At 39.9% G+C, this 17,093-nt stretch overlaps 1 protein-coding gene across 1 annotated transcript in view; it reads left to right on the top strand.

The window, feature by feature from the left end:
* LOC104509537 (netrin-4-like) overlaps positions 1-17,093 on the top strand; it is a 46,483-nt gene that overhangs the window by 11,890 nt on the left and 17,500 nt on the right. The window contains exon 3 of the mRNA XM_010151507.1: positions 5,900-6,157. Coding sequence (XP_010149809.1) covers positions 5,900-6,157 — 258 coding nt within the window. The remainder of the gene's footprint in view (positions 1-5,899; positions 6,158-17,093) is intronic.

Below are 17,093 nucleotides of genomic sequence, written 5' to 3'. Positions count from 1 at the left end.
GGGGGGGTGGTGTTGGTTTTTTTTTTTACACAGTAGGTGTAAGTTTTTAGCCAAGAGTAAGAGATATAAGTTGCTCCACTTATAAGAAATGGATTCTCTCCCATGAGAACACAGCTTGGTTGACACTGATGGTGATGGGTTGTTTTAACTTGCCCTGACAATTCAGCAGGTAGAGTGAAATGAATCTCCTCGTTCTCCACCCAGCTGGGCTGTCTGCACCACAGAACTCTCTGTGCCACCCTTTGCCATTTCAGAGCAAGTATCATTCCTCAAAATGAAAAAGGACACTGCACTTTGTGGGAGCATGGAAATGTTCTCATATCTCCAAGTAAAGTGATGGTATGTAGAGTGGAAGCTATTTTGTTCATGTCCGTATTACAGACTGCAAGCCAATGGTCTTTGTGCCCAATAGCCTAGATCTTGTACTCTGACTACATTACCTGGCTTCATGGAAGATACTGCTTCTCCCTGCAAACCTTGTCTTTCTACACAGACGTGGAGATTTACATCTGTGGATAACCTGAACCTACAGAATACATTTGTCTGAGGAAGAAAAAAATCTGCATGGCTCTTCAGATTTGTCTGCCTCTAACTTCAGTGGTGCAGTCTTTCCCCATACTCATACTGGCAGCAATGCCTAAATATTAATATTTATGCCACACTGACTGAATTACTGGAATAACCACAAAGCAAATGCAAATTGAAGCGACACTGACCCTATTTTGGAAAACACAGAATGAATTCAAGATGCCACTGTCTGGGGAGTGGCTGAGTTTATCCAGATCAGAGAAATCTTTAAAAATCAAATGCACAATTATTTCTTTAACAATCTATAATATTCTATACTGGCTTCTATGTCTGATTCTCCACAAGGACAGAAAAGCAGTGGATCTTGACTACAAACCACTATTCCGTGAATTGTCAGAATAGACCTTCTAATAGCTAAGAGAATAGCTAGACTTTCTTTGTGCTCCAAACAGTATTTCAAAACAGGAAAGAGACTATTCCGTACAGACTACTGTGCCACAAGATGGAACAATTCATTTTAGTCAGGGGGTTACATCAGATAAATCAGAGGATATTTGCCACTGAGTAGGAAAAATTCTGAGACAACTGTTTACTATTCCTTTATGAACAAAATCAACTCACATGAAAATCTCTTAATGAAGAGTATTTAGGACTGATGAGAGTTTTTATTGCAGCTTCCTTCTGATGGGCCTAATATAAGCACACAGACATTTCTGACCTCATTAACCTGATTGTGTGCAACATGATCAACATAGCTTAAGGATGATTTGTAATATCAAATTCTTGTTCTGCACAAGGATCTTCTTTTTTTTTGGAGGAGGCCAGGCATTGGCACTGCTCTCCATTTATGACTCATATTCCTTGACCTTAGGCTATGAGCTTGCAAGGGGGAACCTTTGTTGTGTCCACATCTTTTCTGACTAATACTGGCTGGAAGATCAGGTTAAGAAAACAGAATTATCTGCATCAAGAATGGAGAAGCAAAACATATGGCAAGAAATCAAAAATCTGAGACACTGTCTCCGGAATGAAGATGGTCTCTTGACTGGTGATAAAACATCACCCCCTGTGAAGCTGTGCCAACTTGTGTACAGCAAAACCAATCCTCTAACAGTGGCTACCTTTTTTAGCTTTGCACACTTAACAGCATTCTCCAAACTTCCTTACTCTTAGAAAGGTCAGGAGAGGACAGGGTAGCAACCATCTTTTTGAGGCGCAGCTGATTGACTTTTGAAAATGAGAATGACAAATATGCGCTTGATAGCAGATATGCAGATAAGCATGAATGTCCTACTCAGCATTCAGCTCCAGTGTCAGCTCCTGATTATAAGGGAAACTCAGGATCTAGGATGTATTTCCACAAAGGGTTGAGATTATAGAGGTGCTGAACACCCCCAACTTCCACCCAGTTCAAGGGAAGCAGAAAGATTTCTAGGGTGTCCCTTAGCAGGCTTAATCACCGACAGATTTTCTTCTCTGCGTAAGCTACTTTGATGAAAGCTGCTCACCAGTGTTTAGAGAAATGACTGGAAGAAATTTAGAGCAGTCTGTTACAGGAAAAAAAGAACAGAGCTTGGTACCAGATAGAGATTTAACTAGATGAGAAATAGCTTTACAGTGAACATGGTGGGAAGCTCTTTTTGGAGCTTGCATCTTAATTATAAGAACACATTTGTTTATTATACTCTCTTCATGTCTTTTACGTTAATATGATGGAAAATATAAATTTGCATAGTATCTCTGGGAAATGAAAAATTAATTTTATTTCTGCCTTTCTGCAAAATGCAGAAGTCAGATTTCTATCTGTACAGAAAGAATCTGCTTCATAGGTTCAGAAACACAAACCTTGTGAACTAAGAAAAAAGGAACAAATAACAGAGTGAAAGATGGATTGTCTCTTCCCACAGCAGAAGGCTCTAGGATTTCACCCATACTTAGATCCATTTCTAATCTACTCTTTAAAACATTCATGCAGAAATATTAGAGACGGCTAACCTCTTATCTTCTACCTATTATTATTAAAATTGCATGCATTGAACATCCATCCCTAAGGATTCTCAGAGAATTTTACAGGTATAAATTTATTAATGTTCCTCCCATTCCATGAAGTACTTGAATACCTGTATCATATTTTTTAAACAGTAAGCAGGACATACAACAGACTTTTCCTACTGAATTCACTGGCAATCCAGAACAGCATAAGGCTTAAATTACTTGCTGAACATTATACTGAGCGATTGTGCTGGGGCTTTGAACAAATAGTCACATTCCAACTCTGTATTTTGGTCACAGTGACATCTCTTCCTTTTTTTACAGAAATTAAGTTGTTCCCTATGCTGTATAAAATTATTAACCCATATATGCAATCATCACTAATCTTTCTGCTAATTTAGGATTCATTTTTTCTTAGGGAACCATAAACACAAATACATTAATTTAAAATATAATCACATATTTTTAGTACAGAAAAAAAAGTTTAGTAATTTGGTTTGGGGGTTTATTTTAGGTAAATTATGCATTTATGGAAAAATAATTCAGGGCATGTAAGGTGAGATACCAGATCTCTTTTAAAAATTCATCCCACTCTACAATTATTTGAGTCAATACACGTAGTAAGCTAAGAAATATAACCTATGGATTGTAACATATTGCTCTTGACAGCAGGGCAACACATATGTTAAGGAAGACCTAATGATTGGCACTTTAATGTGAGAAGAAATATCCAATCAAATATTAAAAATGAGCCAAGAGATGATGATTATACTCTTCCTTGTGCTCAAGGATTTTACCAACCAATATTTCAAGGAGAATATGTCCTCCAGAAGGGAAGAGAGATGAAATTTCCATTTTCCAGCTTTATGCATATATGACATACTGCTGCTAAACTGATTTAAATACAAAATAAAACTGTGCTACCTCTGTGTAAAATCAAGCTCAGCTAAACCTACTTATATTGGCACAATATACCTGATTTGACTCTGCTGATACAAAATGTCTTTGTTTAAGGAAGTCCTCAGTATCTTTGATGTTTACAAAGTTAAGGAAGGCCTTCAACCACCATAGTGGTTGTTGAATCCAAGAACATATAAATGCCACTCCCAAAAGACTTCACTAGTGTTATGTCACCCAAATCAGATCTCTAACACTTAACAAACCTTGCCTTGGGAGAGATGTGGACAAACAAATCAAGTCTCACTACCAAACTTATTCAGACAGAAATGTGTCATGAATTAATCATACAAGCAAACTCTTGCGCCTCAACTGGAATGGAATACTGGTTTGTTTTTTTGTTGGTTTTTTTTTTTTTTTCTTAAAAGGATGCCACAATACCTATGGGACATCCAAGCTATTAACATGTCTACTCACAAATATTTTTCAGAGTTCTAAGGGGATATGGAAAATGGCAAAGCAACTCCCCTCAAGAGATGCAAGGCCAGAAATGAAAATATTTGCAAAATGATAAACCCACAGGGAATCCAACCTTTTTCCAAGCTGTCAAGCAAAGCAACAAAAAACAATACAGCTTTGTGAAAGCAAATGGCCCTATGCTGAGAGAAGAGCACCCAACAGCTGTTCTTTTACCTAAAGAACTCAGTGCTGTCAAGATGTCAGTTAAGACATGGGGAGGAAGGATAATTGACTGGAGATCCCAAAACATGAATCCATCTCTTTAAACTTAGAACACTCTATACAAAATAGGTTTCCAGTAGAGCAATACAATCCACAAGATTTCCTTCACAGTTAACACAGCATAGTGCAAGACTATTGTCATCAAGCAGAGGTATAATGCCAGAATCATAGAGTAAAAGGAAACACTTTGGCCATTACCTAGTCATTTCCTTCAGAGAGGCCTAGTAAAAATTTTTGTTCTTCACCTCATTCACCCTTCTTCTCTGTCTCCTGTGAAGAGATCCATATCTGTTCACAACTGGGAGTACTGGGGCACAGAGATATGCAGCCCCTTGCCCAGCCTTGTATAAGGAGGTCTCTGGCAGGACCAGTACAGATCTTGAAGAAGCTAATGACATATTGATTACCTTTTTCCAGATATCTTGTCCTGGAGTAAAGTACCTCTGGCATTTATGTTCTGAAGCCACTGATCTGTTCGGTATCCTCTGGAGAGCTACCCTGAAAGAAGATACCATTTTTACTAGGCATATATATTAGAGAAGCCGTAGACAAGAGAGCTAAGTGTGAGAATAGAGCTTGTAAAAAACAGTAAATGAATAGGCTGCTCTACCCTTGGTTTTCCTGTTTTATGTAAACTTAAAACAGTTTCACAAGGACTTTTAACTATTAATATACCAGTACTTATGTTTTAACCCTGCTTTGAGATCACAGAGTTTAGCAGGCTCTGCAGAACAATTCCATCCTGTTCACTGCCTTGTTCTTTGATTAACTAACCATGTGGGAGGAAGATGTGTGTGCCGGTACACGACAAGGTGCTCAGAGCTCTGAGAAACCACTCCACCTCTGTGTGCTCCACAGGGGACTGGGATGAAGGAGAAAGGGTTCATAAAACTGGTGTCCACTGAAAAGACCAGACCGTCCTGGATTAGGGGAACTGGACAGAGGAAATTTGGTCTTTGTTCTGTGAATCCATCAGTAAGGGGAATGCTGGTCACCTGGACAACAGAATGGGCCATTTGCTTATGGTTCCATTGACGGGGGGAATGTAGACATTGGGGTGGAAAGGCCTGGGATATTTTGTCATGGCTTCATTAGTCAGTGGAATGTAGCACCTGCATTGCACAGCCTGGGCAATCTGCCCATAGCTCTATCAAACAAGGAAATACAGGCACCTCTATTCTCACCACACAGGGCTGTTTAAGCTTTGTAAGTAGCTGAGAGTGTAAGAGAAGGGAATTAAAAGAAAAAAGAACAGAGCTAACTGAACAGAAAATTCTGTGGACAGGTGGGAAATGTACCGCTGCCTTCACTGTGGTACTACCAGGTGGCTCAGTGTGAAGCAGTCAGTTCTGTAAGCTTAAGGGTGTTTATTTCTCCATGTGCCATCAACATGCAACAGAATTATCTTCCAGGCATGTGCCATAAGCTATTTTCTGACTTCTGGAAGCAAAAAGGAGCAAAAGTATTTTACATGTTGCCAGTACTTAAATTGGCCAGTTCATTAGAAAGAAAGAAAAAGAGAAAGAGAGAGAAAGAGGGAATCCCTATGGAAACAAAGCCTTCACTCCACTAACAGTGTTAGTCAGACAGACACTGCCACCACTTATAAGGCAGGGCCAAAGAACGCCAAGGGCAAGTCCCTTGTTTGGGATCCATCACAGCCCCACAACGGCTTAAGCAGATTATTCAGGAATGTTTCCTGTCCACATCTATTCCTGCGTATGACTCTTCTGTCTTTCAGGTGATTTATCGTGCCTTAAGTCCAGCTAACAAGATTGAAGACCCCTATAGTCTTGAGGCTCAAGATCTCCTGAAGCTCACCAACCTCCGCCTCCTTTTGTTAAATGAATGCCCATGCCATGGTTCAGGGCTGGTAGAGAAACCTCAGAGATTTGCCCACTATGCTATTTATGACCTGATCATCCGGGGAAGCTGCTTTTGCAATGGGCATGCAGAGGAATGCGAGCTGGCCAACAGGACGGGAGTCATAGAGAACGTGGTGAGTTCTAGACATTCACCAACTTACTAGATGTGTTACCTGCTTGTCTTTTCTCAGCCTAACTGTACATTTTGTGTATGATCCTGTACAACCCTTCCTAAACCCATCTAAAAAAGGGCAGCACTCTTAATCCACATTAGTGAAACTTAAAGCACTCTGGGAAGAGATTCCTATAACCCATGCTGCAGTTCCATGTGTATTAATTGCATTGCTAGAGATGGGTCCTTCTATAAACTCTGGAACTCAAAATACCTCTGCACTGTGAAGGGGCTTTGTAATTGGAACAGAGGTCCAATCCCAAATATAGTGAATGAAATCTCCTAGGTATATGCCTGCACAGAACTGAACTAATCTCTTTGATGCAAAGAATGCCCTGACCAGAATTTCAGCATCAGATCTCAAATCTCTGTTATTCGGAGTTTGTGAGACATGATCAGTTCTGTTGTACTTAGAGTTTCAGCCTTTACTTTTAGATTTTCAGCCTTCTGTGTGTTTGTTACTTTCATTACATAGAGAGCAACCTTCAGGAAGTGGAAATAATTTCTGCTCTCCCCTCTTTTATCCATTACACTTAAAATAAGTTTGATTTTTAAATTTTAAACGTCAGACCTTGGAGGAAGATTCTTCTCCTCCATGGATGAGAGGGGTATGACTACCCCCTGTTCAGACTTTTAACTCTCCTTGACCCTGGCCGTGCAGAAGATGCTAGTTGTGTTTGTCTGCATACTCAGGTGTGATTCGGGGGGAGCAATTACTGTCTCCTTTTTGATTTAGCTCCAAGTATTATACAGAAGAACTGTAACAACAGTCACAGGGAAATGATGCTAGCCAAATACCCAGGTACACCTCAACACATACAACAGAGAGAATTCAAACCTCTTTAAACTAGTCAAAGGCTCAAGTGGTTCCAGAAGGCTATCTGTCTCTGTAAGGGGGTTTGAAAACCAAAATAACTCTGAGAACTTAGGTCCCAGGTGCACTCTGATTCAATAGACTCAAGAAACACATCCTCAGCTAATTTCTGACCCTTTAGATATATGGTACACTTGACATTTTGGTTTATTTTCTTCTGGAATGTATACTCACTGACTTCCTATCAACTTTTCTAGGTTCAGACGTAGATATTGTAAGATAATTAGGACTGTATGAGACTTGCAATACTTACAACATCATTTCTGAATTAGTTCCATCTGTGATATAAATCTAAGGTTTAGCTATAGTATTCTAGCACTAGGTGATTTTATCAGATTCCGTTAACTACGGATATAGACTCACTTAATACTAACTGTGTGGAGAAAAGCTGTTTAAAGAGTGAATCCTCCTTACTGCAAACTGTTAAATATGCACATAATGAAACCCAACAGATGAGTAACATGCTAAATTAATACAGATGGTTGAAGAATAAACACTGCTCATCAGAAAAGGCAAACACAATATTGTGTATATTACTGGCATAACCATTGTAAACTACAGTTGGATTTCTTTTCCCACCAGTCACAAAGGAATAGAATCTTTTTGTGCCATCAGTGACTTCATGGGGCAGGAGGTGATACACACTTCATGAGTGACTCATGTCCCAGGAGACAAGAGGGTGGATGCATCGCATCATTTGCACAGGCACAGATATTGGCACGTCTTTGCCTAAGAAGGGACTCAAACGCAGCAGGAAGTAAGAAAAGCCTTCCAGAGCTTTAACTACCTCTAGAATCCTTCAGGAGGGCTGGAAAACACCATGAGTGAGCTGGCCTGAGTCTCTGCATTAAGGTATAATCAAGCATACCTAAGCCATTTGCTTGTGAATGCTTACTGAACTAGCTTTTGAAAATCTCTGATGAAGGAGATTCAGTGGCAACTGTCAGCAGTTGTTCCCATTATGACAGTGTGAAAGCTCTTCCTCAGTGCCTACCTAAATAACCTCTGCTGCAAACTGAGGTGATTCCTTCTTATCCCCTCCCCCTAGTGATCATGGAGAGCAGTTAATCCTCATTCTGCTGATATTTTTGGAAGGTTATTTCCATATTCTTCCTTAGTTTTTGCAATTTTGAACTAATCAGAGAAGTGTGAGACCTCAGGTGTGCAAAATTTAAGAATCAGCTCTCAGGTCATACAAGTCTGGAGTAAAGATGATCATGCTATCTTGCTCCTCGTTTCCGCACTTTAATCATTACACCTTAGCTTTCTTTCAAATAAAAAAAACCCACTTATGGAAGGCCAGTTTCCTGGATCCTATTACATTTCATCTAATGATGATGATATTGCAGTAGTGAAGGGAGAGATCACAGACCTCAGGATTTGGTTTACACAGCTAGCACAAGGGAGTTTAGATAAATGTACAGGTTTGTATTTTACAACATGGTGATCTCCTTGCCCACATGCAGAAGGAAAAGGCCTTAGTTGTGGAGTGGCGATCTCCAATGATACATTCCATATCAGCCAAACTACACTGCAACAAAAATCTTTGTCGTCTTGCAATTCTCCTTTCTTGGCAGTGATGGTGACTAAAACAGGACAGGGAAAAGAGATGTTAAAAACAAACACTGCATGTCCAGGAATGATCTGATGCATTCCACTGGCCATATTTAATGAACACATGGGCAGAGCAAGTCTCAAGACACACAGTTTTAATGTGGCTACTGTGGATGATACCACAGTATGAAGGCAGAGCAGTTTCATGTTTCCTGGGCTGCTGTCAAACAAATAAAATGCTGGGAAAATAGAGACCTCCACAGAAAGGCTTAAGTAACAGAGTTTCGGCCTCTTAAAAGTTCAGTGTCTTCCTGCAATGTATTTGTTTTCTGTAGTTAACAAAAACAAAAGCAAGTCTATGTAGAAAACAACTGTAATTCGTGCCATGGGATAGGCCCCAAAAACCTGAGAACACTCTGCACTTAGGTCTTAGAAGAGACATAATTGAACTAACTTGTAAGTCTGCTCTTGTTACTCTTGAAAGAAATCTGTTCCACTTGTGATAGTTCTAGCACTGCTGGAGTGATACTATGTGGAGGCTACATCATGGAGAAAACTAAAGTAAATTTCTTGACACTTTTGAACGAACACTTTTCAATACTATTTTCAAGGGACTAGATGATCTATGACTACTAGATGATCTGTTAATGATCAATTTATCTGTGGATATCAATTCTATCATGACAACCCATTCAGCTTCTGGTTTCTCCACTGAGGCTGCCAGTAAGAAATGCAGCTCTGTGAGCAGTAATGCCACAGATGCCACAGTGTTGTAATAATTACTCTTTCAATGTGGCTTTTTTTTTCCCAATAAGCCATGCACCCACCTCAATACAACTTATCTAGATCACACTTCCCGTACTGACTACTAAAAATATCATGTCAGACAGGAGAAAAACTTTGAGACATGCAGTTGGTAGCAGTAAACAATAGGCAAGAAACTTGTGGGCAAACATATCTTGAATTTGGGGTTTGTTGCTATTGACAGTAATGTTTTCTTGTTTTCTATTTCCCTTCCTCAGACCAAAAATAGAGACACAGAGATATCATACCCAACCTAAATAGCTTCTTATGATACCTAATAGATAGATGGACAAAATTCTCCTTTCTGAATTTCATGGCCTGTATTATTCAAACTCTCATGAGTAGCTCCTTTGTCAGTGAGGGATATTGTTGATACTGCATTTTGCCACAGAAACGATGGAGAAGTACTTTCTTTTAAATAGAAAATAAGAGAAACAAATGCCAGGACCTGGCCACCTGAATACACCTGGTCTTCGTCCACCATCGGATGCAATGGAATGTAGTCCTGCCCCAGGTATTGCTGTTGCAGGATGTGCAGAAGTTATGGGTTGCTCTACAGTAAATTATTTCTTCATTAAGCTCCAAAAGAGTTAGTAAGAGCTGTCAGGTTTAGGATCTGCTTTGATGACACATTTTAGCTGAGTCCAGCGGTGCTTCCAGAATAAAGTTTACAAAGCAGAAAGCGCACACGTACAGAACACAGAATCTAGACCAAAGTCCTTTCTGTTTGCCAAACATTTCACAATTCTCTTTCTAGTGCATGAGAAGTAAGCATGGACAGAGGAAAGCAAATTTGGATCAAAATGGTTTTGTACAAAGGATTAGGGGTTTTTTACTTGTTAATTATTGGTACCTACACTGCCAGGAAATTCTTACAAGTTGCCTCGGATGTTTCTTTTGCTTCTTCATCCTGTTTACAGAGACAAACTAGATTCCCTTTGGGTCTGATCCTCCACAATGAAGCAAATGGAAAGTTTTCACTTGCTTCAAAGGGAGCAGGATCTGGTCCTAAGTCAGATTCCTTGTTTGGCATAATGGAGGTTACATAAAGTAAAACTTGTTTTTCTACAGCAATATTCTTGGCCATTGTATCCCTTGCAAATATTACCTCCTCTTCAAATATTGTGGGCAGCTCTACTGATAATCCCCAGCTAAGTTTTCACATTATCTGATCCACGCTGTGCCCATCTGCATGACCTCCAGCACTCAGAGATGCAGGAGTTGTTCTCTGTTGTAGCTGGCAACTCAAAGAGCAGGCTTTGTCTAAGAAAAGTTAGCCTGTGTATATCAACTACATGAGTAGTGTCAGGAATGTTAAAAAAAAAAAAAAACAACAAAAACTAGAATAAATTCTAGAAACAGATCCCTGAAATGATTTTTTTCCCCAAAATTAAAAATTAATATGGACATCAAGCTCTGCTCATAATGATGTGAAGACATAGAAAAAGTTCATATACATTACAGAGCAAAAATTAGTTATGAATTACATGAAAAAAAAAAAGTGGCATCACTGAAACCTTTGCTACCCACAGTGGACCAAAGCATTTCACAAGAATCCTGGTGGGAACATGCAAATGGATGAGAAAGTTTCAGATATTTGTGTTCAGAGATGACAACAAAGCTGACAGGGCAGCAGCATCTTTAGTTTTAGAAGATCATTCTAGTGAGTTCCAAGTTTCTTAGGGCAAGACGTGTTTCAAACCTCTGACTCTAAATGCCAGTAAAGTTCTCAAACTATTACCTACATCAAAGTTGGAAAAGCATATTCAGATTTACCTTGTAGTTCACATCTGGAAGATCCTGGTTTATCACAGTCTCACAAAAGTCACCTTAACTGAGGAATACCTAAATAAATCTTACAAAGAGCTTTCCTATACATCCCATGCTTCTCTTGCTATTTTAGGGTGACTGTGAGGAAGACCCACACATTAAAGTAATACATCCATTACTGCCAGGTACTGGCAGTACCCAAAAATGCCAACCCAAAATCAACACCCCTGTCCTTCTGCATCGTTAAAAATTTGAATCCAAGCAAAAATATGGTACAACTTTCCCCTTTACTTTAGACATATTGTATCCTCCAAATTCAAACACACCTCTGGGTTAGTGGCTGGGGTGTTTCCTTTCAAAAATTTATTCATCCTGGTTGGGTTTCTTACGGTTTTGACTCAGATCTCCTGAAATCACACAAAACCTGAAGTAGCAGTCCTGATGGAAAGCTCTTAAAGGTTTCAGAGTCCTGTTCAGCACAGATTTAGGGTCTGCAATCTGGGTTACTCCTCTCCATAGCTTGTGTGAATATTCCTGGCTTTGCTGGCTCTTTGATGCCAGATTCAAATATTGACAAGATTGTCCTCCCGTCCCAACAGAATCGGACTACTTTGCATTCCAGCCTTATCAGCTGGAATAGCAGGGACACCTGTAAGCAGTAGGTCACACAGCTCTGAATTGGCATCCAGGTAAGGTCAGGTCTAAAATGGTTTGAGGGACCATTCCTACGTTGCTTAGTAGCAGGTTCTGCCCACCCCCTGCCCTTCCACTTAGCACTGCCCACTGAAGTGCAGACAACAGCAGGAGAACTGTGCTTCTGTGCAGCCTCATCCACCTGCAGTGGCCAGAACGCTCCCTTTTAGAGGAGACATACCCTGCCTTCTGTTGAGCTCCGAGATGAAATTAGTCTGTGAGTGCTGTTTCATCTTAAGAAAGATGGCTAATTTGACTAATTTGGTATACCTTGACAATATACCAAGGCATACTGTATCTTTAATTAGCTTGTAGTGGACAGGGGGTGTGGGCTGTGCTTCTACCCTCTTCTGATTATCATCATCCTGTTTAAGCTGGTATCCATGCAGGTTCTCCATGAGCTCTACTGAGAACCTGTGGTTTGCAGCCAGAGCATCTGGCATTTCAACACGATGTTTGAGTATCTATGGTTTAGAGAATAACCACAATTTTGACAGTATGATCCATATAGTGGTTCAGTTAGCAGGAATTCCACAATTATAAAGTCAACAAGTTTTTTCTACATTTTATTATTGTTGTGGAAATGTCTTTTACCACTGCTGAAGTTCAAATCAGAAAAACATGCCTATTCAGGAATGGTTTTTAAACACATACCTAAATGCTTTCCTGAATCAGGGATCCACCCATGCAGACACTCATCTCTTACTTCTAGGAAAACATCTCCTATTTTGGGGGATTGGGTAGCAAACAATTTCCTGTTTGACATTATTAGCCTTTAAACACAGCTTTCCTTAAAAGCAATGGCTATGGGTGAGCTATTTAAACGTATTTTGATTTTATTGCTTAATAGCTGTCATCAATAGTGGGGTTTGTTGTTTTAATCACTTAAGTGATGTTCTCTGCTACTTCTATCTCTGTGAAAGAACCATAATAGCCCTGCTAGTAGAAACATTTGATTGGAAACCGTTGTAAATCTATTTTAGGGCTGGTAAAATATGCATTATAGTTTTTCTAAGGATTGCTATTCACATTGAAGGTAAAAGAGTCTGTGTGTGTGTGTCTAAGAAAGAGGAATAATTGCTTCAACTCACAGCTATCAGCCACCACTTGCTACCAGTATCTCTCTGACATCCCGCTGTACAGCATATTTCTGAGGTTATTTCATTTAAGATCCATGCAATATATACTGTTCTGCCTCTCTAAGCTGAATCTGACACAGCCACCAACACTAGGAAGTTGCTGTGATGTGACAGTCATAGGAGTTGCTGTGCTTGGTCTCATACATTAAGTCCTTCTGGTTTTAAGCTCCCCTGGGCTTGAATAGACTGCTATGTTGTTTCTGTCCTCAGCTCACCTACGTGTCACTAGAACAAAAGTTTTCATTCTTTTACAAAGGCTTTTCAAGGCCTTTCAGCCAGCTCACTCATCCTCAGTAAACCTCACAGTAATTTAAGAGAATCTTTCTAGAGTTGGACCTTGTGGGTGCATGGGGTTTGCATTTTAACACTTTAGCAGCAGGTGCACACAAAATATGGAGAAATTTTGCACAAAAAAAATCCATATTAGTGCAAAAGTTACAAAATCCTACATATATTTCCTTGCCTTCTTTCACTCACTGTGCTGGAAGAGTCCTGGGGATTAGCTTTGCACCCTTTAGGAATTCAGACTCCTTTCTTCACTATGCACAAGTTTTCTGCTAAATCATGGATTTTCTTGCCCTTTTTTTCTCCCTTCCCACATCCCTTATAAATTTTTCTGGTCCTGCACCTTTTTCAGCCCTGCCTTTCCCCCACCCTCCAAGCTGCAGCCATCTGCAAAGAAGTTCAAGAAATTGTTTTTCTCTTGGCTTCATCTGTTCCATTACTCAACATAATTTCACTTGAATGGGAGCTATGCATGCTGCCACGTTCACTCAGTACAGAGGTAAAAATTCAGAGAAGAGCTCACAGGCCCACTTTGGGAGTAGATTTTCAATCACACAAGTCTAGAGCCACTTTGGATTAACCAGTGGAAACCCAGCTAAGTCAGGAGAGTTGATGGAGTTAGCCAGACTTACTACAAAGTAAATGACAATTATTTTGTCTGTTGAATGAACAGGTCATGTCCAAACTTCTCTGAACTGTCCACTGTGTGCTAACCCATTATGCCAGACCTTTAAATCCACAAATCCTTGTCCATATATCAGAGTCTAGAGCTTCCCCAATTTCCTCCTCCTGTGAAAACTAATTCTGGGCCTTTCTACAGCAAAGGATGGCAGTCAGGCCAGACTGTTCAGTGGCATTAGGAACAAAGCCTTGAACAAGACCAAACTCACTTGTGCCAATCACTTTCAGGAGGTTTGAATGATGGTATTTACTCATTATGCTGCGATTCAGGCATATTAAAATACTGAGCCTTGCTCCCTTTTCTGCTTCCTCCATTCTTAAAACACTCACCAAGAGCTGGTGACCCACTGTAACGCAGGGGCTGCATTTCAGCATGACAGCTGTCACTTGTTTGCGGTTTGTTACACATTGATTGACTTATTGACTTATTGGCACTACAGGTAAAAATAAAAGGACAGCTTAGCCCCAGAATGAATAAAACCCAAGCTAGCATGCAGGAAGAAAACAAGAAAGGTGAGTTAAATGTGGGCTAAGACACAGCCAGGTATGTAAAGGCTGAAGAAGGTGAATTCGGGCAGAGGATGGAGTTGTGTCTTCAAACTATCACAGGCTGAGTTGTATTCCCTCACATGAAGCATGAATTTCATACCTCTTCTGGTCCATTTATCCTGTTCTTTTGTTACTGTTCAAAAACACCTTAGTGGTGCCTGTCTGAACATTCAGCTAAACACTCTCACGGATTTTTATTCACCATTATCTTTTCAGTGAATCTGGAACCAGCGACAGCTCATTCACTCACTGCTGTGGAGACCAAAACATGTATGGGCTCAGGTGGCCTTGCCACAAATGTCCCAGCTCTACTTGTCCCTGCCAAGATCCCTCAGACCTCATTTACCAAAGTGACCAAGTACGAGCCAGAATTCAGTTCCCTCAGAAAACACCCATATGTGTACTAGTGTTCAGACATATACACTTATTAGACCTTTCCCCAGAAACCAGCAATTCACACACGAAAATAATGGCTGTTTTTTATTCCTGATTACAGCAGGGAATATGGGTCAATCTACCCATAGCAGGCACTGAAACCTGGGACATACTCCCAAGCCACCAATTCTTTTAGGTCTTTGCAAATTTGAAAAAGTTAAGGAAATTTTAAATTTGGTCTCTTAAAAGTCTAGTGGAAGGTGTCCCTGCCTATGGCAGGGGGGTTGGAACTAGATGTTCTTTAAGGTCCCTTCCAACCTAAACCATTCTGTGATTCTATGATATGTACTCTCCTCAGGACCTGATATTGAAGCATTTATTATAAATCTGCACGGATACATCTCTTCATTTGGAAAGACAACAGAGCTCATTTGAACTGTAAGAGAAACAAAGCAGAACAGCAGACACTGTTTTGTATTTAATCACTAAAAATGACCCAGGAAGAGTTGTATTACTAAAAGCAGGTAAGGGACTAGCCTCTGATGTCATTGCAAACTGCTGTATCCAAAATTTCTCTGGCGACATTACAAAGTGAATACAGAGCCCAAAGACAAACATTTTCTCTGAATCAGCAACAGTTGCTCTGCTCTGGAAGGCTTCCAAATTTAACCTTCATTCATTAGGAAAAAAGCCCAAAAATAGACTGAGAATAGCCCAAGAGAAAGAGCAACAAGCACAACATTTGCTGAAAGTCAAAAGCTAAAAGAAACTAAATGGGCAGAGAGAAAGCAAGAGCCTTCAGGTATTATACAAAGCTGAACAGAGCTTAAAAAAATCAGAAACTTGCGGGACAAACAGATGGAAAATTTCCACTCGCTCTCTCAGCTGCAGATCAGAATACAGGTGAAGCAACTTTGTGCAGTCAAAGGTGAATAAGTATCATGTGATTTCTTGGAAAGGTTGTATAAAAGCAAGATGTGGTTCTACACTATTTCCTATAAATCAAGTAGAAATTACTTACCCCTGTGGAAGAACGACTGGATGAAATTCATAGCTTAGTATACAACAGGTCAAGATAAATGATTGGAGCTGATCACCCTGGCATTAAAATCCATGAAGCTATAACCTCCTCTGCATCCTGACTCAAAGATGCTCAGGTGGTAGATGTACACATCAAAGCATTTGGCAGCAGTACCAGACTTGTAACAGTACAACTGTACTGTGAGGCAGATGAGGGGATTAATCCAGATTAAAAACACTAGTGCCAAGGAAGAAAAAAGCAGTTTTAATTTTTCTTTTAACATGGTTTAGTTTCACAGCCCAATTTACACATGACTCAGGGCATGATGCAGAAGGTGATAGCATAGAAAGAAGTAGTAAGGAAAGCAGAAATATCTCAAATCAAGATTGCCCCCAAAGACTTTTTACATCATGAAACCACAGCCTGAGAACATAGGTGTTACATCAAAACACAAAAGCAGAGCTTGCTTTCAAGTGCCCATTAAAGCCTGTATGATGGTGATTGAGAGTATAGCATAACATTTTTGTTCCTTTCCTGGACTAATAATATCCTCTAACTGCAAGTATGTCAGCCTATAAACTTGTACCCTTTGCAAAAGCTGATGAAAAACCTGGGAGCTTGTTGCAGCGAAAATATCAGTATTTAAAGCAACAGTTTCATCTTTCAAAGCTGACACCACGCATTACAGAAAGCGGGGCTGCAAGAATACTGAGTATTACAGGTTATGCATATAGCACTTCAGACTGATTTTTGAAATAGGGAGGTTTATATGATCACACTGTCTGCCTGCCTGCCAGCGCAGATATTTCTGTGATCCACTCCCCACAGTAACTTTGGAGAGCACCATCCAGTTTAAAAAAAAAATTGTCAGAACTACTGAACTCTCAGTACAATGATGCTCCAATAAATTTGAAAGATCCTTGGAGACAACTGGAGTTAGCACAGTAATGAGGGGAAGCAGATGAAAGAGGGTGTCATAAAAATAAATTCTGTAATATTTCTGAAGTGCTCAATTATTGCAGCAATGAGCACTGCAGAAAAGCTCATTCAGGCCTAAATACTTTTGTATCTAAGGATCAGTATATGCTGAGTAATGCAGCATCACACATTGAACATTGAGGATAAAGTGAAATATGAGAGATGTGAGACAGAA

The sequence above is a fragment of the Eurypyga helias genome, unplaced genomic scaffold, assembly GCF_000690775.1.
Source record: "Eurypyga helias isolate BGI_N326 unplaced genomic scaffold, ASM69077v1 scaffold23705, whole genome shotgun sequence".
Lineage (NCBI taxonomy): Eukaryota > Metazoa > Chordata > Aves > Eurypygiformes > Eurypygidae > Eurypyga > Eurypyga helias.
The sequence above is the reverse complement of the archived record's forward strand: the minus strand, read 5'-3'. Positions and strand labels throughout refer to the sequence as shown.